The sequence below is a fragment of the Melanerpes formicivorus genome, unplaced genomic scaffold, assembly GCF_026170545.1.
Source record: "Melanerpes formicivorus ecotype bairdi unplaced genomic scaffold, bMelFor1.0.p_v2 SCAF_29, whole genome shotgun sequence".
Lineage (NCBI taxonomy): Eukaryota > Metazoa > Chordata > Aves > Piciformes > Picidae > Melanerpes > Melanerpes formicivorus.
Window position 1 is genome coordinate 3,817,858 of NW_027142381.1, and position 21,821 is coordinate 3,839,678.

General features: G+C 45.6%; 2 protein-coding genes across 5 annotated transcripts in view; both read right to left on the reverse strand.

The window, feature by feature from the left end:
* Positions 1-263: 263 nt before the first annotated feature.
* NSRP1 (nuclear speckle splicing regulatory protein 1) lies at positions 264-17,747 on the reverse strand. 2 transcript variants are annotated; one of them, XM_068154521.1, is made up of 7 exons: positions 17,684-17,747; positions 15,889-15,976; positions 5,606-5,662; positions 4,898-5,029; positions 3,807-4,014; positions 3,137-3,245; positions 264-1,901 (listed from the first exon to the last, which is right to left on the reverse strand). In XM_068154521.1, exons 1-7 carry the CDS (start codon positions 17,701-17,703, stop codon positions 869-871), a joined length of 1,647 nt encoding a protein of 548 aa, XP_068010622.1. In that variant the 5' UTR covers positions 17,704-17,747; the 3' UTR covers positions 264-868. The 2 variants fall into 2 exon arrangements, with proteins under 2 accessions (XP_068010622.1, XP_068010623.1); XM_068154522.1 differs by lacking the exon at positions 15,889-15,976 and having other exon boundaries at positions 17,684-17,706.
* Positions 17,748-18,270: 523 nt separating this feature from the next.
* Positions 18,271-21,821, reverse strand: part of EFCAB5 (EF-hand calcium binding domain 5) — a 39,949-nt gene continuing 36,398 nt past the window's right edge. For 2 of the 3 annotated variants that reach the window (XM_068154517.1, XM_068154515.1), the window contains exons 17-20: positions 21,524-21,777; positions 20,721-20,950; positions 20,428-20,524; positions 18,271-19,011 (exon numbers count right to left, since the gene is read on the reverse strand). In XM_068154517.1, the coding sequence (XP_068010618.1) occupies positions 18,884-19,011; positions 20,428-20,524; positions 20,721-20,950; positions 21,524-21,777 (709 nt within the window). In that variant the 3' untranslated portion in view covers positions 18,271-18,883. Of the gene's footprint in view, positions 19,012-20,427; positions 20,525-20,720; positions 20,951-21,523; positions 21,778-21,821 lie in introns of those variants that run through there. The other variant, XM_068154518.1, reaches the window with a different exon arrangement.

Consider the following 21,821-nt stretch of genomic DNA (forward strand, 5'->3'; position numbering starts at 1 on the left):
AAGAAGCCATTGTGAAAAGTGGTGAGAGTGTGTTCTAGAACCTACAGCCACTGCCAGATATCCTGCTCACCAAGCTGTAGTTTGGAGGTGACCTCACTTCTGATTATGAACCTTTCAGCAGATTGGCTAATCTAAAATATCACCTCCAGCAGAAGCAGGATGTTAATACAGAAAGGGAAAAAAGAAGACCCACATACCTTATTTCATAGAAGAAAAAGATGCAGTCAAATAACACAAGCATTAAACAAGACCCATGCATTAGATCCAGTCTGTATCTTACACTTTATTTCAGTGTTTCTGTACAGCAGGTCCCCAAAACCCAGGCATAAATAAAAAACTCATGGCAATATGCACTGAGCTTACAAAATGCTGTTCTACATACAGAAATCTCCTGGGTTATCCTCAGGTTGGGTTTTTTGCTTTTCCCCCCCTCTGACTTTCACAGGTCTGTTTCTCAGTTTTGAGAGCATCACTGGGCAACAGTAACTCCTGAAACACCTGTGCTTCAGCAGGGCTCACTGTTCCAGCTGGTAAAGGAGCAGGGGCTGGCAGGGGAAGGAATTCTCACCTGACACTGTTTCACACTCCTAGGTCTGCCCAAGAATCTGAAGTACCAAGGTTAGGAAACTGAAGGTCAAGGTGGACAGAAACAGCCAAATTTAGTATTTCAATTGTTCAAACAGACCAAGGGTGTGTATCAGGTGATCCACCAATCCATCTCCAAAGTTGTTCTATTCTGGCACACAGAGTTTCTTAAAGGAAAGCCAGGAATAACTGGGATACACCTTTCCTTCTGTACAGGAGTGCATGCAGCAATGGCTTCTCCCCCTGTTTGACAGATCAAGTGGTTTTGTTCACCACAGGGTCGTTAATCCTCTTCCTTCTCGATGTAAGGCTTGGCACTGACCCGTGCCATCTGCCTCTGCAGGTAGCGGTCCCTCGCCGACATGACGGTCTCCTCGTTGCTCCGCTTGGCAAACTTGCTCCTGCTCTCAGGTTTCTGTGCCTGCTCCTTCTCCTCCTTCTCCCCTTCTTCTCCAGCATTACGTTTTTGTGCAGACGAAGTTCCAGAGCTGGATCTTCCCTTCTCATCTGCTTCTCTCTCTCTTCCCTTTCTCTCTTTTTCCAGATCAGTCTCTCCATCTTTTTCCACGGAGGCAGGAGTACTTTCCCTCCTCTCTCTGTATTTCTTTTCATCACTACCATATTTCTCCCTCCTCTCCTTCATATGATCTTCCTTTTCTCTGTATTTCTCTCCTCTCTCCTTCTCTCTGTCATATCTATCTTTACCATTTCTTGTTCTTTCTTTCTCTCGTTCCTTTTCTGAGCCCTTCTCTTCTCTCTCCTTTGCCTTCCTATATTCTCTGCCATGTCCCTCCCTCTCTTTTCTTTCCTTCCCCCTTTGTTTCTCGTCTTGCTCTTCCCTCCTTCTGTAGCTATCTTTGTTAGTGTGATCCCCATGTCTGTGTCGCTCTTCCTTTTCCCTTTGGTGATCCTTTTCGTGGGTCCTGCTTCTCTCATAATCCTTGTCCCTGTGCTGTTCATCATTTCCCCTTCTGCTTGGCCTGCTCTCTCCTCTCTTTGCGTGATGGTTTGCTTGGGCTTTTGAGCGCAGCTCTTCCTCCACGCTGGATGAGCTTGGAGATCTGGAATGCCTCTGGCTCTTGTGACGTTTCTCCTCCTCCTCACTGCTCACAGAGCTCGCTCTCCTTTTCTTCTTTTTCAGATTTGCTTTACTAGTTTTGTGTCTCTGATCATCATCACTACTATCAGTTCCTAGGTCAGTATCAGCGTCTGGATTATTCTCTTTCTTCACAGTAGGCTTCAGTCTTTGCTTTTCATGGGGACTTCTGTTCCTCTGGTTGGATTCATCACTATGGTCAGGTTTTTCTTCCTTTATCCTACATATATTTTTTTATGTTAAAAAAAGAACAAACATTACACAGCCTGAAATCTCAGACTTGACTGCAAACTTGGGTGCTGGTCAGGACTTAAGCAACTTGACTGTGCTGTGGGGAGACCTCACCTGGAGTACTGCATCCAGCTCTGGTGCCCTCAACACAAAGACATGGACCTCATGGAGTGGGTCCAGAGAAGGGCCATGAAAATTATCAGGAGGCTGGAACACCTCTGCTACGAGGACAGGCTGAGGGAGCTGGAGTTGTTCAGGCTGGAGAAGAGAAGGCTCCAGGGAGACCTAATATAGCAGCCTGCCAGTACCTGAAGGGAGCCTACAAGAAGGCTGGAGAGGGACTGTTTGCAGTGATAGGATGAGGGGCAATGGTTTGAAATTGAAGAGTAGATTTTAGGTTGGATGTTAGGAACAAGTTCTTTATCAGGAGGGTGGTGGAACACTGCAACAGGTTGCCCAGTGAGGTAGTTGATGCTTCATCCTTGGAGATATTCAAGGTCAGGCTCAACAGGGCTCTGGGCAACCTGATCTAATGGAGGATGTCCCTGCTCACTGCAGTGGGTCTGGACTAGATGACTTTTGGAGGTCCCTTCTAACTCAAACCATTCTGTGATTCCATGAATTAAGATTCTGCTGCAAAGTCTAAGGAAGCAGATCTTCTTGTGGCTCAGCTTCCAGGAAAACACAACACCTTCACCATTATTTATCCACAGGGCAGAGTTTCATCACCTCAGCTACATAAATATTTCAGCCTCATCTCATTACTTTGCTTTGGACTGTGCACATACTAAGATTTTAAAACATTCCCAGTGGATTTCCGATATATTTGATTAATTTCCTTTTAGCACAGCATCAATGCTCAATTCATTTCTTTTTTATGAAGCTGTAAAATGTGGAGTAAGCACAAAACTAGAGACACATTCTTTTATGAAACATCATCCTATGACTTCTCTCTGCACTCATCATTTTACCTTTAGTCTCCTTCATGATTCAAAACACACAACTCCATGCAGACTGCCAAACATTATGCAAACCAACATAAAAGTCAGGTAGAATAACACCACTTGATCCTTTTCAAATTACATCCCTCTCCTGTTCCTGTCAGTTAATCAGCTGCATAAAGCAATCACTCTACCAGTGTTCCAGGTACTCTCTAATTTCTAGGGTGCTTCACTGAATCTGGAATCTCAAACTGCCAGAAGCTGATCTGGAATCACATCCTACCTGGCTTCACGGAAGCTGCATTTAGGCATCTCCTCTTCTCCTACCGTCTGGTTTAAAAGATGTCTGTAAAATCCACTGAGATCCCTCTGTTTGGTCACATCCATGTATGCTGAAAGAATGCAAGGTTGGATTCATTGTACTCATTAGACACAACTCACAATGGGTAGCTGCCACCAAGACTGCCATCTCCATCCCAGAGGTTTTGAAGCTCAGAGTGGAAAAAAACTTGAGAGCAAGCTGATGGGACCTCACAGCAGATCACACTTTGAGCAGGAGGCTGGAACAGGTGACTTTCAGAAGTCCATGCCAACCTGATTTAACTTATGATCCTAACTCCTATTCTTTACCCCTATATCCAAAGACACTCTACAGAATGTCCTAAGGGGTGCAAGTATCATTGCACACCAGGCTTTGAAGTCTTCTTTCAATGAGTGTCTCCTCCTCAAAAATTTAAAGTGGCAACCAAATTGTACTGACACCCCAACAGAGGAGCTGCTTCTGCTCCTTTAGTAACTGGCAAAGTGGGGTCTGATTCAGTACCTGCTGTCTGGCCCTTTCTGACTTTCCACATCACAAGCCTCACAGAGACCAGCTGGCAACGTTGTAAGCCACATAAAGGCCACACTTGTACATGATTTTTTCAGGGGAATTACTTTAGTCTGAATCTCACCTTCAAGAGCTGCTTCTCTTCTTTCTCTCTCCTCCTCCTCAGCCCTTTCTTGCAGCTTCTTCTTATAGGCTGAAGTCACAAAAGACTCCTTATGAGCAAACTCTTCTCCTTCCATTTCTCGCTCTTTCTGAATTTTTCTTTCCATCCTCCTTTCCTGCTCCTTCTTCCTAATCTCAGCTGCCTTGACGATATTATGGATGTACTTGGGCTAAAACAGAAGAGAAAAAAGGTATCATGCTGAGAGGGCAGAGAAAACACAGACTGAGATTGATGGAGATGCTGAAGAAAGTGGGCAATGGAAGAAAACTGGCAGAAGCCATCCTAAGCTACTCTCAGTGTCTGACAGCTGCCTGAAGCGAAGTGTCACCCCCGCTCAGGTGACTAACATGATGTGCTTCCCACTAACAAAGGAGGTTGCTGTATTCAGTCAAAACATTCAGCCCACCTTTCACCAGGATGATTTTTGTTCTGAGTGAAATCAAAAGTTTTTTTTGATTTCTCACCCCTCTGTCTTCTGCCTTGCAATAGTTTTGCCTTTCTACTGCTACAGAGCATAGGAAGCTTCCTTTTGTACTCACCTAACCTGACAAGAGCTTTCAAATGAAACAGAATAAGTAACAATGAAAACATCACTTGTCAGAGCAATATAGCAATGCTTTGAAACAAGGCATTGAGCTGTGGAAATTAACTCACATTTCACCAAGGAAAGTTAATTAGTCTCCTGACAGTCCTCCAGGAAGCAGACTGGTGAGTGAGGTGGCACAATTTATGCTCACTGGCTTAGTAACCAAAGTCACTGATATCACAAGTTGTATTGCTGCAGGGTCCATGGCCTCTAATACTGCTGTCCCATTGTAACTTTCTCTTCAGAAATGCACAGACATATGTACATCATAAACCCCAGAATACCACTGGATCAGGACTGAAGTCTCTGATGAACCAGCAGTTTTGCCAATTACTACCTTATGTAACAGGATTTGAACAAGCTGCCCCATGAGAAAACGCATTTGGCAGACCTTAAAAGTTAATCAGCCACAGTTGCTCCAGACATGCAGAGCTCAGTCAGACAGTGTGCATTTCCAGGTACCCACCTTTGTGTCATCCCCTCCAGAGAGCACTCTGGCATTACTCTCTTTCTTCTTCTGCTGTATTTCATCATAAATGCTGTCATATTCGTACACTGTGGCATCTTCCTCCAAAGCCTTCTGAATCTCTAATTTAGTCTAAAAGAAAACAAGGTGAAGATACCAAAATATTAAGCATGAAATTTTAACTGCTTTCCAATGGTTTATTCCTGTATTGTAATTGACACAGAGCTACAGTATGAACCCAGCCATTAGAACACTGAATGTACATCAAACCAGGCTCAGCCACAACGTTCTTGAGCCATTTAGTAAGATGGAGAAGATGAAGAACCAAACCACCATCAGTATCTGCAGTCACAGGAACTACAGGAAGCAAAGTCAAAAGCCATAGTGGAAACTGCTAAATGAGCAACTGTTTCATCAACCAATGCAATTAATGTATTTTTTAAATAAACAGTAAACAACACTGCAGGAAATTTGACTGTTTGCATCTGTAGTTTATGCCTACAGCTCCAAACAGACCGCAATATAACTCAGCACACAATCCTATTTTTCTACTTGGAACTAAAAACTGTTTAAACATTGATTTATTTTTAAGGGCAGCTCTAACTCTGCAGAGGCACAACCAAGTTTCTCCAATAATTTACTAAAGGAGAATGGCTGCAATCATTTCTTCATCTGCCACGGGTATGAAGAGTCCCCACCACATCTTACCTGTTTCATTGCTTGTTTTCTCAATGCTTCTCTCTGAAGACTTTCACCAACAGAAGGCTGGAAGAAGGAAACATTGCAGAAATGAAATTCATTACCTTGACACAGCTCATGTTCTTTTCCTACCATGCTAACAAACAACTCTAAGCCACATAAGTCAGTCTCTCACTTCAAGAGTATTTTCCTGCAAGCAAGAAAACCTGAGTTTATTCACAAGCATGCAATGAACCAGCCTTCTCCACAAGCAATGTTGCAGCACCTCACCATAGCTTAACTATTTTTAATGAAAATAGAGATGAGTTTAAGAACACTGCTACAGTGACACATGTACCTCTAAAAGCTGCATAAAATTCCATGCTGTTTTACAGAAGTAATCTCTGTCCAAGAAATGCTCAGAGACATAGAAGGTCTGAGAAAACTGTTTAGCTGCAGTGCCTTCCTCCATCCACCTCCAAAAACCTGGGGAGAGGATTCATGCATTCATAGAATAATTTGAGTTGGAAGGGATCTTAAAGACTATCTAGCTCCAACTCTCCTGCCATGGGCAGGGACACCCTCCAACAGACCAAGCTGGTCAAGTCCTCAGTCAGCCTGGCCCCCAGGACAGCAAGGGTCAATCTGTTGGTGCATCAGCAGACAGAACATCTAGCAAAGGACAGTTAAGGCCAGTAGTGAAACAAATTCCTGAGAGAAGGATGCTTGTAATGCACCTGCTCACGCCCAAACACTACAATTCCTTCAGGTTTTGCCATTTAAAAACAGGGAGGGGAGAAGGAAAACACAGAAAACAAACACCCAAATGGACACAAATTGGAATCATACCCTCCTAGTAATTTATATATCAAAGACATGTTAATGTTATTTGCAATTACATGTTTGGGACTACTCTATCCAAGGCTACCTGTTTCCAAGTATTTTTGACTTCCACTTCTAATAGCTTGTGACACAGACAGGTGCTATTCAAACTATCCACTCTTCTTCCAGCATATAAATGCCATCAGAGATGCAGCAGTCACAGAGAGAGACATTCTTACTGACAATCACATGAAAAAAAATACAGTGCACTCATAGTAAAATCCAAATCTCCAAAAGGATTTGTCACTTGTTTCAGGTTTGATCTCTATCATTAGTGCCCTATTTTTAGAAGTAAGAATACTGATTTGAACAGCACATACTTCCAACAGTAATGTTTCATTTCTTGAGATGAATATGCTAGGGCCAGGAGGATGAGCAGAGGGCTGGAGCACCTCTCTATACTAGGACAGACTGAAGGAGTTAGGGCTGTTCAGTCTGGAGAAGAGAAGGCTCCAAGGTGACCTTATTGTGGCCTTCCAGTATCTAAAGGGGGCCTACAGGAAGGCTGGGGAGGGACTTCTTAGGATATCAGGTAGTGATAGGACTAGGGGAAATGGAATGAAGCTGGAGGTGGGGAGATTCAGGCTGGAAGTGAGGAGGAAGTTCTTCCCCATGAGAGTGGTGAAGCTCTGGAATGGATTGTCCAGGGAGGTGGTTGAGGCCCCATCCCTGGGGGTGTTTAAGACCAGGCTGGATGAGGCTCTGGACAGCCTGATCTAGTGTGAGGTGTCCCTGCCCATGGCAGGGGGGCTGGAACTAGCTGATCCTTGTGGTCCCTTCCAACCCTGACTGATTCTATGAAAAGAGCAGTGCTAATCTTCCCTAAGGAAAAAAAACCCATACCCACTACTGGAAACATGCTTTCTAATCATGCTGGCCTGAAAAGGGGGGGAAAAAAAAAGCTCTGCATTTGATTTAGTTTTGTCTGTGAGTAACAGGCTCACAGGATGTTAGAGCTTGGAAGGGACCTGTGGATCCCCCCCTGCCAGAGCAGGGCCATAGAATCTAGTGCAGGTCACACAATTAGTGTTGAACTCTATTGCCCAATTCTCAGTCTGACTAACTTTCCTCAATCAATACATAATGCTGTTTATTAAACAAATTCACTCTGACAGGACTCATATCCTTGTTTATGTAATTGAATATCTCTAGATCTTAAAAGGCAGAAATAGGAAGGAAAAAAATCCTCCTGCATTCTGGCAGCTTCCCAAATTCTGCAATGTGCTATGCACCACCTTTAAAAAAAGGCAAAAAAAGACAAAGAGATTTGTAACCAGCTCCCAATAAAATTAAATAATGGAAAGCAGCTAGCAGGGAGCTTGGCAGCAGGGGCTAGGATTTTCTGAAATCAAACAGAATTAGCACCATGTAAACTCAATGAGATCCCCTGACCAAGAAGGCTTTTGAATCCATTTGATGTTTAAAATAATAATGTGCTGTGACCCCTCTTCCTAGGCTATTAAAACTTTAACAGATGTGTCAACAAGGAAGAATGCAAAGTGCTTCTCCATAATATTCTACATGACAGACTGTAAACAGTCCAAATCTTTTTTTCACTGGTTAATTTCAGAAACAGGGAACAAGTTGTGCCCTGAGCAGCTGAATTAAAGGAGCTTCATTATACCTGACTGTGCCCTCTGCCTCTTTATTTCCCCTCTCATCTCCTCAGACACTCTGCTTGATTCAGCAGCTGAGCAATGCTGTGTATGACCAAAAGCCAGCCCTGTGCTGAGTGTCAGTCAATGGTTCTTCCTAAGCACTGAAGATTAAACCTACAAATTCTCATCTATGGCTGTGCCTTTCCTCAGCTGCCCATTGTCATGATGACCACAGGGATCCAGTGTCTTTGGGCCCTCTGCCATGCCCCAAGGATGGCCAAGGCTATGAGGGAGTTCTCAAGTCATATGGGACTGACTAACGAGCACACACAGTGACCACTTCTAAGGAAGCTTTATCTGCTGTGCAAACTGTAAGCAACAAAAAGAGGCAGCACCTGAGAGGGAGCACCAAGTTCATTCTACACTCATCTAGAAAAGGTGCCAAGGCAACACGTCAGTATTTGGAGAAGGACACAGGGTATCACAATGCCATCCAGTCAACTCCAGACACTCAGACCTTCATTCATCTCTCATAAACATGCTCCTAATACTGCAATCAGAAAAGCCTGAGACACAGAATGGTCAAGATTTCCCTAATGCACCCACACTCCAGACAAGTAAAGATGGGGACCTGAGAGGTCACATATTGCAAAGCTTTTGGGTGCCCTAACTGCTACATACAGACCTAGATAAAATTCATCTCTGCTTTCAAAATGTTAAAGTTTGTGGTTAAACTACAGCACTAGAAGGATAAAGTGTGATGTGCACTTCCATGGAAGCAAAAACCAGCACTAGAAAGCAGCCCCTCTCTTTTCCCCAGCTGCAGATAAGCAGGTAAGGAAGCAGACCATGCTTCAGGAGCTGAGCTTGGCAGGCATTGGCAACACACAGAGCCCACTGTGGTATCTGGAACTACAGGCTGGATTCTGCAGCTCAATGATTATTTGGACTACACTTGGATATAGCCTCTTATTTATTTATGTAGCTGGTTAACCAGGGGAAATAGACAGCAGAATGTTCATTTTAAAACAGCCTACAAGAATCCTGGCTTCATTCATCTTGCATTTACCTCTGGCTTTCAGGATTGAGGAGCTGATGTTGCTAATTATTTGAAATACAGTACTTGGTTTTTACATCCCATGGTTTCTTCTAAAAATCCCTTAATATAAACAAGTATTTTAGACTGACAGAGTAACACACATCAGACTCCTGGGGAGGATGATGGGTCTCTGCTTGGTATGTTAAGGGTCATCACTGAAGGATTCCTCTACCAGCCACTCTTACACTGGTTTTACAGAAAGATACTTGAAGAATAAGGAGTGGGAGCTGGCCTCTTCTCCCAGGCAACCAGCACCAGAACAAGAGGACACAGTCTCAAGCTGTGCCAGGGGAAGTTTAGGCTGGAGGTGAGGAGGAAGTTCTTCACAGAGAGAGTTGTTAGTCATTGGAATGTGTTGCCCAGGGAGGTGGTGGAGTCACCATCCCTGGAGGTGTTCAAAAAGGGATTGGACATGGCACTTGGTAATAATAGTTAAGAGGTTTTGGGAGACAGGTTGGACTTGATGATCTTTGAGGTCTTTTCCAACCTTGTTGATTCTACAATTATTGCCAGAAGGCACAGGCTCAGCAGAAAACAAAAGGGATTCTGCAGGTATGTTCACAGAAGGAGCTTTATTCCACCAAAATACCTGACACACTGCTTAGAGTGTTCACCTTGTCTGCCTACATGAAACGAAGGTGTTGATCAACACAGATTACACAAACACAACTGTAATATATGATCCTGATTGCTGTCTGTATCACTGCCAACAAGTCCACCTGTGATTTGTTTGTCTAGAGTGGCAGCAGGTTTACAAAAAACAAATACTTGCCCTAATGGTTTATGGTGGGCAATTTCCTGTTGTGCTGTGAGCTCTGACAGATGAGAACTTCCTGTTCCCTTGTATTGGTTTATCAGCTGCCCAGTTATTAAAGGCCCTAGAAACTCAGCAATCTGTCTCACACCTTCTCTTTCCCTCCAGTCAACCTACTCTTCTGAAGCACAAAGCTTATAGTTTAGTATTTTGTAGAAGGAGAAAAAAAAATGTTAACCCTCTCCTGTAAAGGAACAAGTCTTGTGAAGAATTAGCTTTCCTTGGCAGTCCCTTACAGCTTCCAGAAACCTGGAGGTTAGGGACTTCCCGAACTGGAGGATGCATCTGGACCATTGTTTGACACCCAGAGCATCCTTTAATTTGACTAATCCATTTCTGAATCCATTTATATTTTTGACCATGCAACAACATCCTGTGGCCATGAGTCCCACAACTTAATGATACATTGTTGGAGTGGAGAAAACAACTCAACTTCCTTTTGCTTAGATGAAAGCAGTTAACTTGGTAAACCCACAACATACCCTACTGCTCACGTTATGAGAAATGGCAATGTCATTTCACTTGCTCTGAATCATTCTTGATTTTACAAGTATCCTCTGGAATTACTCCTCTCCACTTCCTTCTCCTCTTTTCTAAGAGCTCCTTTGGACTACTCAGTCTCACTTTGCATGAAAACTGTTGGATAAATTCTGGTCATCATTCATACTCCATACTTCACCAATCCTTCTTCTAGTATCCTTTGCAAAGTGGGTGGGAAGGTAGAAGCAAACCCAAAACTCTGAGTCTACACAACAAGACAGAATTTTCTGAATTAATTCCTAAGGTGGTCTCTGTAGAGTTATTTTTTGGCTACACTCTACATCTCGTAGCAAGAAATGAGTTTATGAAAGGCAGGTAAGGCACAGGAATGGATGTTGGGCAATTCTGATACAATCAAGAAACAGCATTTGTGGCTGCTGTATTCTAGAGATATTCTCAACTGCATTCCAAAGAGAAAATGAAATGTGGAACAGTGCCCTGTGAACAACACCACCAGGTCACCTCTGAGAAAGCACAACATGAATAAGAGAATAACAGTTTTGGAGAAAATGACTATAGCACAAATGACACTAAGCCACTAAGGTAACTTATTTCTAACCTATTGTATAGCTTGTTGCTGTAACATCCAGTTTCTACAGCAGGCCTTCTTAGGAGTAACAACCTTCCCCCCTGTTTTAAACACAGCAACAACTCGTTATAAAGGCAAATCATTAAGAATTGTATTGGCCAGAAGGAAGGACTTCTCAGGATCTCAGGTAGTGATAGGACTAGGGGGAATGGAATGAAGCTGGAGGTGGGGAGATTCAGGCTAGATGTGAGGAGGAAGTTCTTCCCCATGAGAGTGGTGAGACCCTGGAATGGGTTGTCCAGGGAGGTGGTCGAGACCCTGTCCCTGGAGGTGTTTAAGCCCAGGCTGGATGAGGCTCTGGCCAGGCTGATCTAGTGTGGGGTGTCCCTGCCCATGGCAGGGGGGTTGGAACTAGCTGATCCTTGTGGTCCCTTCCAACCCTGAATGAAACTATGAAACTATGAAACTGTAATCACCTGCTTTACAGATTCCCCATTGACACTGGATTTCAAGAAAATCTCCATCCCAGATGTCCTGTTTCTTAGGAACTAACCCAAGGATCATCCTCATCAGCATCTAACACCCATTAGTGTACTTAGCCACAGAAAAAACCCAAACCTTTCAAATCCTTCCAGCCAGGCTATAGGCAAAATCTTACTGACATGTGCATAGCAACATCTAAGAAAAGAAAAGGGTGCAAAAGTTTGGTATCTAATGTGTAATCACAGACCAAGTCAGGTGTGCAGATTACCCAGCCCAAACTTTATTAGAGTTCAGTTAAAAATACATAATCTCCAGACATTTGAGATGTAGTTCTGACTGATAAGGTCGCAGACAGGAAATGAAACCCCTCCCAAATGCTGCTCCTTATCTTGAAAAGCTCTGAAATTATTACTGAACTAATAAAGTAATTTTGTTTTTTTAAAGAAGTGATCTTCTTTGATAAAGGCAGTTATGAGATTATTACTTTTTTGCTGGGTATGTACCATAGTGAAGAACATGACAACTCCTCAGTCTGTACAGCAGACTCATAGCCAATCTGTCAACCTTCCTGCAAGGGAGGATACTTGATCTGTTAAGCTGTAAGTCAGCAGACAGCATCACACACTATTATCATGAGAATTATTAGCATTTCTGATTTTGCTTTAATATTTAAGACATATTTAAGGGAAAATGGAGAAGTCAAAAAGCTGCAAGACAGCCCCAGGCTCAGGAAGGTTCCCAGTCCTACGCACGCTGCTCAGTGACACGGATTAAATCCAGCTCCCTCCTGGGATCTGGAAAATGTGGGGTTAGTTGCTTAACACAGAGAAAGACACAAAATCCCAAACTGCCAGAGGAAGTGCTCCTGGCATTGAGGACAGTGGATCCACTGCCATCTCCATCAGCTGTATGCAAAGAAAGCCTCTCTCTAGAGCCACAGTCCCAGCGATGAGCTCAAGAGATTAGCAACTCCTGAGAGTGCTGAGGAGAGCAGCTAAGTGAGGACAGGGATGGGATTTAAGACATCTTCCTGTTCTATTTCTTCTAAGTCCTAAAAGCTTCCCTAAGGCATTTTCATGTTGACAGGGTATCACTAGGGAGGCCCTCAGCCTTCTTAGGAAGCTCAGACACCTTCAGCAGCAGCATTCTGGATTCTGTAATGAAGCCAGGCACGCAGGAATGCCAGTCAGTCTGGGACATGCAAGTAACAACTGCTACTGCATTAGAAAACATCTCAAAAGTAATGTTTGGATAAAGGGAGTCAGAAAGCTACAAAGATTATTTGGTGCTTTAGCAGCATTGGGTTTTTTTCAACCACACAAAAGGGCACTGAGTGAAGCTCTAGAGCAGGAAGAATATTTTTCTGACACATGTTCTGTTTCTAAATTTCAAGCCCTTCAATGTTAATCTTCTAAACTGTAGGCATGTGAAACTATTCTTTCCTGGGGTTTGTGGGAAAATATTAAACGTGCACATCATGCCATTATGATTAAATTATCACAAGGAATTCCAGATCACTAAACCCCCCTACATTGTAACATTATGTCCAGGAAGCAATATCCATGTGGAGAATTCATCTCCACAATCCTGAATTTATTTAGAATAAAGCTTTATTTAGAATAAACCAAATCAGGTTGGAAGAGACCTTCAAGATCATCGTGTCCAACCCATCAACCAATCCAACCCACCCAAACAGCTAACCCATGGCACCAAGCACCCCATCAAGTCTCCTCCTGAACACCTCCAATGATGGTGACTCCACCACCTCCCCAGGCAGCCCATTCCAATGGGCAATCACTCTTTCTGTATAGAACTTCTTCCTAACATCCAACCTAAACCTCCCCTGGCGCAGCCTGAGACTGTGTCCTCTTGTTCTGGTACTGGCTGCCTGGGAGAAGAGACCATCATCCACCTGTCTACAACCTCCCTTCAGGTAGTTGTAGAGAGTGATAAGGTCACCCCTCAGTCTCCTCTTCTCCAGGCTGAGCAACCCCAGCTCCCTCAGTCTTTCCTCATAGGGCTGTGTTCCAAACCCCTCACCAACTTTGTTGCTCTTCTCTGGACTCGTTCCAGCAAGTCAACCTCCTTCCTAAACTGAGGGACCCAGAACTGGACACAGGACTTGAGGTGTGGCCTAACCAGTGCAGTGTACAGGGGCAGAATGACCTCCCTGCTCCTGCTGGCCACACTGTTCCTGATGCAGGCCAGGATGCCATTGGCCCTCTTTGCTGCCTGGGCACACTGCAGGCTCATGTTCAGCCTGCCATCGACCAGTACCCCCAGGTCCCTCTCTGCCTGGCTGCTCTCAGCCACTCTGACCCCAGCCTGTAGCACTGCATGGGGTTGTTGTGGCCAATGTGCAGAACCCGGCACTTGGATGTGTTCAATCTCCTGCCCTTGGCCTCTGCCCATCTGTCCAGCCTGTCGAGGTCCCTCTGCAGAGCCTCTCTACCCTCCAGCAGATCAACTCCTGCCCCCAGCTTGGTGTCATCAGCAAATTTACTGATGATGGACTCAATGCCCTCATCCGGATCATCAATAAAGATGTTAAAGAGCACAGGGCCCAGCACTGATCCTTGGGGCACACCACTGGTGCCTGGCTGCCAGCTGGATGTGGCACCATTCACCACCACTCTCTGGGCTCGGCCATCCAGCCAGTTCCTAACCCATCGCAGTGTGCTTCCGTCCAACCTTTACACCTTTACACCATATCAGTTCTTGGATGTTCCCCATAATCAGGGCAGATCATCCAGCAGTGTGATTTGTATAGTGTACAGCACCCTCTACTGGGGCAGGGAGAAGAGGAGGTTTGGAAGGTAATACTTTAAAAAATAGTAAAGTAATATAAAGAAAGGAGAGTATTGACAAGAAGCATAGAATCAATAAGTTTGGAAAAGGCCTCAGAGATCATCAAGTCCAACCTATCACCCAACACCTCATGCCTCTTAAACCATGGCTTCAAGTGTCGCGTCCAATCCCTTTCTGAACACCTCCAGGGACGGTGTCTACACAGAACATCACGCAGTACAGTTGCACATCACAGAGTATCAACTCTGTGACCACAGAGAAGCTGTGCATTGCTCAATTTAGCACCACAAGTGCTGGGAGTACTTCTAGGACTACAGGTAACTCTTGTTACTTACCTTCTGGGGTTTGTGTTGTAGAACTTTAGGGCTGTACAGCTTTGCTTTTGTTTACAGTCAGCCTAAATGTCAGAACTCAGTCATAGCAAATTTGAGTGGAATGAGCTAAAGGATAAAACACGCTCACCAACTACACTTTAAAGTTAGCATCGAAGAACCAAGTGTTGATTACTGCTGGTCTTTCTATTTGCAGACACATTTAGCAGCAGCAGCCAACAACTTTCTTTCCAAGCTGGATACTGTTAACTCTTGCAAACAGGCTGCCACAAGCGATGAGTTTTTGGAAGAGTCAAAAGTAACTTAACGCTCCAGTCATCACTGCCACGTAACTTGCACTGGAGAAAACACAGATTGTACTTCACACCCAAAGGCAGAATGATGACACTCACCTTACTGACACTGCCACAAGATGATATAAATACAGGCTGGGCAGTGACTGGCTGGAAAGTAGCCCTGAGGAGAGAGACTTGGGGGTGCTGGTGGACAAAAAGCTCAACAGGAGCTCTCAGTGTGCACTTGCAGCCTGCAAAGCCAATCAGATCCTGGGCTGCATCAGGAGAAGTGTGGCCAGCAGGTCGAGGGAGGTGATCCTCCCCCTCTACTCAGCCCTGGTGAGTCCCCACCTGAAGTACTGCCTCCAGTTCTGGAGCCCCTATTACAAGAGGGATCTGGAGGTGCTGGAGCGTGTCCAGAGAAGGGCCAAGGGGATGATCAGAGGGCTGGAGCACCTCTCCTATGAGGACAGACTGAAGGAGTTGGGGTTGTTCAGTCTGGAGAAGAGAAGGCTCCCAGGTGACCTAATTGTGGCCTTCCAGGATCTGAAGGGGGCTACAGGAAGGCTGGGGAAGGACTTCTCAGGATCTCAGGTAGTGATAGGGCTAGGGGGAATGGAATGAAGCTGGAGGTGGGGAGATTCAGGCTAGATGTGAGGAGGAGGTTCTTCACCATGAGAGTGGTGAGACCCTGGAATGGGTTGTCCAGGGAGGTGGTCGAGGCCCCGTCCCTGGGGGTGTTTAAGAGCAGGCTGGATGAGGCTCTGGCCAGGCTGATCTAGTGTGGGGTGTCCCTGCACATGGCAGGGGGGTTGAAACTAGATGATCCTTGTGGTCCCTTCCAACCCTGAATGAAACTATGAAACCATAAACTATGATGCAAGCATCAAAGGTTGGAAATAAGCAATTTACAAAACATGGGTAAAATTTCAGCAGAAAAATGGTGAACTGACCTCATCATCAGAGTCATCTGCAAACACTGAGAGCTTCTCTGAGACGAGATTTTTCTGTGGCAACTTTTTGGGCATGATGAGCCCATATCTAGGGGGGGGAAAAAAATGAATTACTTTTAACATTATTTAGAACAAAAGACACAGCATGTTCCAAACAAAAGAAAAAATCTACCCTTTTCAACCTCAAAACTCAAAAGATCGCCATCAAGATAATGTAACCAGTACAGCTCTCAGCAGTATCTGCAGCAGTGCACTCAAGCTTTGCCACATGCCTGCCAGCTCCTCCCATGGCTGTTGCTGTCTGTATCTATGCAAAGATTCTAGGATGCAACAAGCTTCCTAAATTAGGTCACAAATCTCTTCTTGTCCATAGTTCTCCAAGTGATATTTTTGCTCCCTTGGAGAACTGAGAAACTGCTACTGTTTAACCTGCAGAGATTTAGTCTTAGTCTACACTAGCTGCTCCTTAACTATGCTTCATGGAATCATTCAGGCTGGAAAAGACCTTTAAGATCATTAAGTCCAACCACGAACCTAACACTCCCAAGTCTGCTGCTAACCATGTCCCTTGGCACCATGTCTACACATCTTCTAAATATCTCCAGGGATGGTGACTTCACCACTGCCCTGAGCAGCTTGTTCTAGTGCTGGACACCCCTTTCAGTGAAGAAATTTTTCCTCATGTCCAATCTGAATCTCCACTGATGCAACCTCATGCCATTTCCTCTACTCCTATCACTTAGGAGGAGAGACCAAGGACACCACTTGGCTCCAACCTTCTTTCACGAGGTTGTAGATAGTGAAAAGGTCTCCCCTCAACCTCCTTAAATATCGGCACAAAACTGGCCAGTCTGAGATGAAAACCCATTTGAACTGCTCTTGGTCATATCACATTGACAAAGTGACTGTTCTCCAAGATGGATGTGTTAACAGAGACAAAATATACAGGATAAAACACTGCTCAAGGAAAGCTTTTGCCGGGGCAGCAAGAAGTTCACCTATTTTGCATGGCAATATAAACCATCAACCCACAGGCAGCTATGGCAACAGATTTACAGCCAGCTTACGTCATGCAAGCATCAGCTAACTACACACAGAGAACTTTTCTGCTGACACGGCCAGACTGCTCAGAAACACTTCCTATGTTTTCGCTACTGCGCAATCCTTACATCGGGAATTTCTCGCCCACCTGCCTTTCGGTGAGCCCATCACTAAGCAGACAGCTCGCCGCAGCGTGCAGCGCTGAGCGCAGGACTCGGCGGTGCCGCAGGGACATGACCACTGTGACGAGCGAGGTGCTCCGGGCCCGCCTCCCAGCGGCTCGCCCTGACCCGGCGGCGAGAAGCCGACAGCTGCACACCGCCGCCGCAGCTCGGCCGCGGCAGGCCGGCGCTCAGGGGGCAGGAGGCGGCAACTGCGCTGCTGTCTGTGGGGGAATTCTGAGGGGATTCAACTCCTAAGAGTGAAATCTGTCCCGCTGGCCACACCGCCGCAGCCTTCGATGCCTTTCTTTCGGGTTTTGTTTTTAATAAACATAGTTTTAAATTGAGGCCAACAGTACCGGGCTGCAGGGCAGACACAGGCCGGGGGAGCCCCACTCCTACGGCCCGGCCCGGGGGCTCTGTCAGAGCTGGCCGCGGCCTGAGGAAAGACCGCGTCTGCGTCTGCCCTTAGCGCGGCCCCAGGACCTCCCCCAGTCGCTGCCCCGCGGAGCAGGGCTCGGGCGCATCCCCGCCCCCAGGAGCCCGGCGGCGGTGCGGCAGGGCCCCACAACCCCGGCTCCCCCGTCACTCACTGCTTGCTCAACGTCGCCATCTTGTCCCGGCCGCTGCCGCCGCCAAGCAGAGGCCACCTGACGTTCCGCGGGCGCAGATTCCTCACGGCCCAGACACTCGTCTCGGCGGCTCGCGACGCACCGCGCCGCGGTCCCGACGCACCGCGCCGCGGTCCCGCTCTAGAAGGGAAACGGACAGCGAGCGGAGGGGGCCGAAAATGGGGGCGAATTTTTTAACTCGTTTTGGCGAGTGGCGAAAGTGCCGATAAGGGAAGGGCTTCTTGCCGGCGGTCCGCGTCGCCTGTGCGGAGCGGAGTAGGGCCGGGAGGAACCGAACAAGGCTGAGGCAGGCCGGGCCGGGACTAGCCAAAACGAACGAGGCCGAGGCAAGCCGGGCCGGGACTAGCCAAAACGAACGAGGCCGAGGCGACCCGAGGGGTGCCGACGGCGTTGGCAGCTGCTCAGGAGGACCTGCGTGGGCCCGGCATAGGGAAAGGCCCCTGAGGTGCCTACCAGTAGCCGCTGCCGCCCCAGGGGTGCAGAAGAGCCTCCCCTGCCCCCTTTAGGCGTCACCTACCTAGAAACGACGCTTGGTGCCGATTAAAGCAGGAGAGTTGAGTTTAATTTCCCAACATTTTATTAAAAAAGTGACTCTGCCAGAAGAAGCATTATTGCAAAGATGAAATCTTGCTGCCAACAGTGCAGTCGGCCCTAATCTCCAGCTTTATCCCAACAAGAGAAGGGGTTTTTTTTGCTAAATTGAAAGTGGAAGGCGTTTCTGCAACACGTCCAAAAGAACTTGACAAAATGCTGATCAACAACCTGTACTTAAAATTGTTCCTAGAAAGTCATTTAAGGAGACTGAATCTTGAAAATGTTTGCTGTACCACTTCTGAGCATTGTAGCTTGGTAGTCATCAACTTGCCCCTGTGTCTTTCTTTTTCCCATCAGAATTAATTAAACACATCCAAAAAGCTTTACTCGAGGCTTTAAAGTTTAGTAGCTATAGCAGCAACATGGTTCCTTTAATGTTCTTATTGCTTTTTCTTAACAATCCCTAACAGATGTCCTACTGTAGTAACAAATACTTAGTGGCTATGCATGAAAAAAATAACCCCCCAAACAACTCAATAAAATAGGTCAAATACCAAAATCACTAAGGTTAGATGAGGAATTAAGAGATTTAATTGGAGGCACACTAGAACTGGATGCCAAAAGGGGTTAAAGAAAGGGTTTGTTACTGCGTAGGCTCCTTGCAATCGCCGCTAGCGACAGGCAGGTGTGTAGCCAGTGGTACAGGTGCTGGGCTGGAATGGAGCTATGCTGCTGCACTGCTGCTATAGGCACACCTGAAACAAAGCAGGGAAGTTACCTCCAAAAGCCATGACAGAACTGCTGCAAGACTGAACAGAAAGTCATCCCAGCAGCGGAGCTCTCCCCCAGTCCAAGCAATTCCTCCCTGGAAAATGGTGATGATCAGACAGCTCTATTGTGACAGTGACTGGTCAAGCACAGGAATGCTGGCTTTTCGTGAGGACTTGTGTTGTGGTAACTCCCTGCTGTACAAAGTGTTCTGCTGTGTTTTAATGCTAAACAGTTGATAATTGTAATGGAAAAAATTCCAAAGCTCAGACTTAAGAGTAATTAGCCTGCAAGGCTCTTTTCATAAGTGCTATTAAAGCTCACCACAGAATCATGCCATTAAAGGTTGCTCTGTTGCTACAGTTTAGGTTGTTCTGTGCTGTGTTCTATATTACAGCCCATATATATGGAACACATGGGCATTATCTGGTGTTTGCTTTAAAGGAATTCCAACAACTGGGAATCATACCTGATCTGACACTGCTCTCAGAATAGATTCCATCCTGGAAAGACAACCTTCCATAAGACCCCAGCAGTTTGCCAAAGCTGTATTCTGTCTAGTTACATCTATGTCCCTATCTGGAGTAAGACTGGATGCTCTAGGCCTGCTTCTTTTTCCCACTGAATTAGTTTAATACATATGAGAACACATGAAGTGGAGCTCAGACTGCAGCAAGTGTTCACTGTTGATCAGTAGGCCAGGAAGTGTTGATAAATATCCCCAGCTAAATCGACAAGTCTTGTTCACAGGGCTCTCAGGCTGGCATTAGACCATGAAGGGAGAGATCTCAACAGCAGTAATTTTTTGTGTAGAGATACTGCAAATAATAATAGCTTCTTGACTGCTCAGGCACCAAAATAGCCTACATTTGTTGAAGGAGAGAAAGACAGACTGAAAACCAGCTCCTGTATATGGCCAGTGAGTGTATTAAGTACCTGGCAGATGGTGTTTACAAAGAGGAGGGCTGACAATGTCCTCCCACAATCATGTTGCTGTTTGGATCTGGGTCAGTGCCTCAGGCAGGGCATGAAGGTCTGAAGTAGATTTACTTGCCAAAAGAACCATCATTCTTAATATGTCTTTACATATTACTTGCCAAAAAACCCATCACTCCTAATATGTTTATCTGGAGGTTGACAATGAGATCACTTGTTCTGGTAGGTTTCAAAGCTGATCAGCTTCCCTTTCCTTAAGGCAGTGAATTTTGATTTGACAGCCTGACTTTTATTGACCAAAAAAGACTGCAGATATTTAGGCCCCTTTATCTGTTGTTTAATCTGCTGTGAAATCAAAGTTAATTTCTGAAGTAAGGACCTTAAAAGCACTCAGCTAAAGGTTGCATAGGCACTGCTCCATTGCTGAGCCATGTCTGGTAATTTCACAATTAGTTGATGCTATTTACCAGTGATGCAGTCCAGCAGCAGCTCAACTTGAATGTGCACAGATGTAGCAGTTGGATCAAAGCAATAAATCTCCTCAATCAAATTGTCATCAAGTTTCTGCAACACAGAGAACAAAAAGAGTGGGGTGATGGTGAAAAACTGAAGAGGGGTTACAGGACTAAAGATGGCCAGGTCAAGCATATAGGAAATCTGTAGGTAAATTATTTCACTGCTAATTCAGCCTGGGCAGATTCCACTGTTTCTTCTTGGGGGAGGAAGAACAGAAAAGAGGCTCAACCTTGTGAAGTCTCACCAGTTTACATCGACTCCAGTTCTCCGTCTCCTCTGAGCCCTTCCAGTCGGGATGGAAAAGCACCAGCACAGCCTTGACTATGTTATGTACCAGAGCTGGGGGTTCTACCTGGCTCTTTATCTGGGCAAAGCTGTCAGCATCCAGTTTCCGGATGCACTCACGCAGGTCCTGCAGCATGAAGCGGTGGAACAGAATCCCTGCATTCTTCAAATGTGCCAAGCCTTCTGCCTCTGCAATCAAAAGCACATCTTTCAAAAAGTTGCTCAGAAGTATCTGCTAGTCAAGACTAGCTACTGGCTGAAAGTCTCTGCCCTTTTTATGATAACTCCTTGCCTCCTAGACCGATTGATTTCCATACAGCCCTAGGATCCTGTGACACTTTGCAAACTGGGTATGTGCTTGAGAAGGAGACAAAACTTGCTTCAGGGGCAAGCAGAGGTCTTCAGCCCATGAATGGGTCAGGCATGCAGGTCATTCTGTAACTGTGACATTCAAATTCTTTTGACCTTATTTGGGGCAGTTTTGATCTGCTAGATCCCTGAAGGCAACAAAGCACCTTGCTTCACGCCTCTGATTTCAGTGGGACTTGGGTACAAAACACCACATGAACCAGAGTCAAAATCTACACAATTTGTTTAACTAAACTCTGCTAAGCACTTAGGCTTGCTCAGGAGTGGTTTATGTGAACCAAAGGTTTGTATTTGTCTTTCCATACTTATAGGAATGACACTTCAGATGTGGTTTCACTGAGATTCCAAACATCACCCTCAAACATTCATCTTGGATCAGGTATGCAACAGTACCCAGTACACAGGTTGGTTCTGTTTCCTCTGTAGACTTCTTCAGTATCTCCCAGCAGGCAGCTTGGGCCATCTTTAGCATTTTCTGCAGGTCTTTTTGTTCATGAGGTGGTAATTTCTGGTGTCGCCCAATGCTGATATCAAATATGCCAAGAGCTTGTCCTGACAGGTCACGGAGAGGTACTGCAATGTGGTGTTCTCCCCAGAGAGAAGTGCAAGTGACCTCTGAACTGTCTGTGCACTTAAATAGGTAATTTCTGAAATGAGAGTAGAGAGGAAAATGCACTAGGCTTTATCATTC

What these genes read in the sequence shown, in the direction of transcription:
- NSRP1 (XM_068154521.1), bottom strand. Translation starts at nt 17,703, where the DNA reads ATGGCGACGTTGAGCAAGCA. An exon ending in ATGGCGACGTTGAGCAAGCA is followed by an intron (nt 15,977 to 17,683) that starts GTGAGTGACGGG and finishes TCCCCCCCCTAG; the next exon opens with ATATGGGCTCATCATGCCCA. An exon ending in TGCAGCTTCCGTGAAGCCAG is followed by an intron (nt 1,902 to 3,136) that starts GTAGGATGTGAT and finishes AAATATATGTAG; the next exon opens with GATAAAGGAAGAAAAACCTG.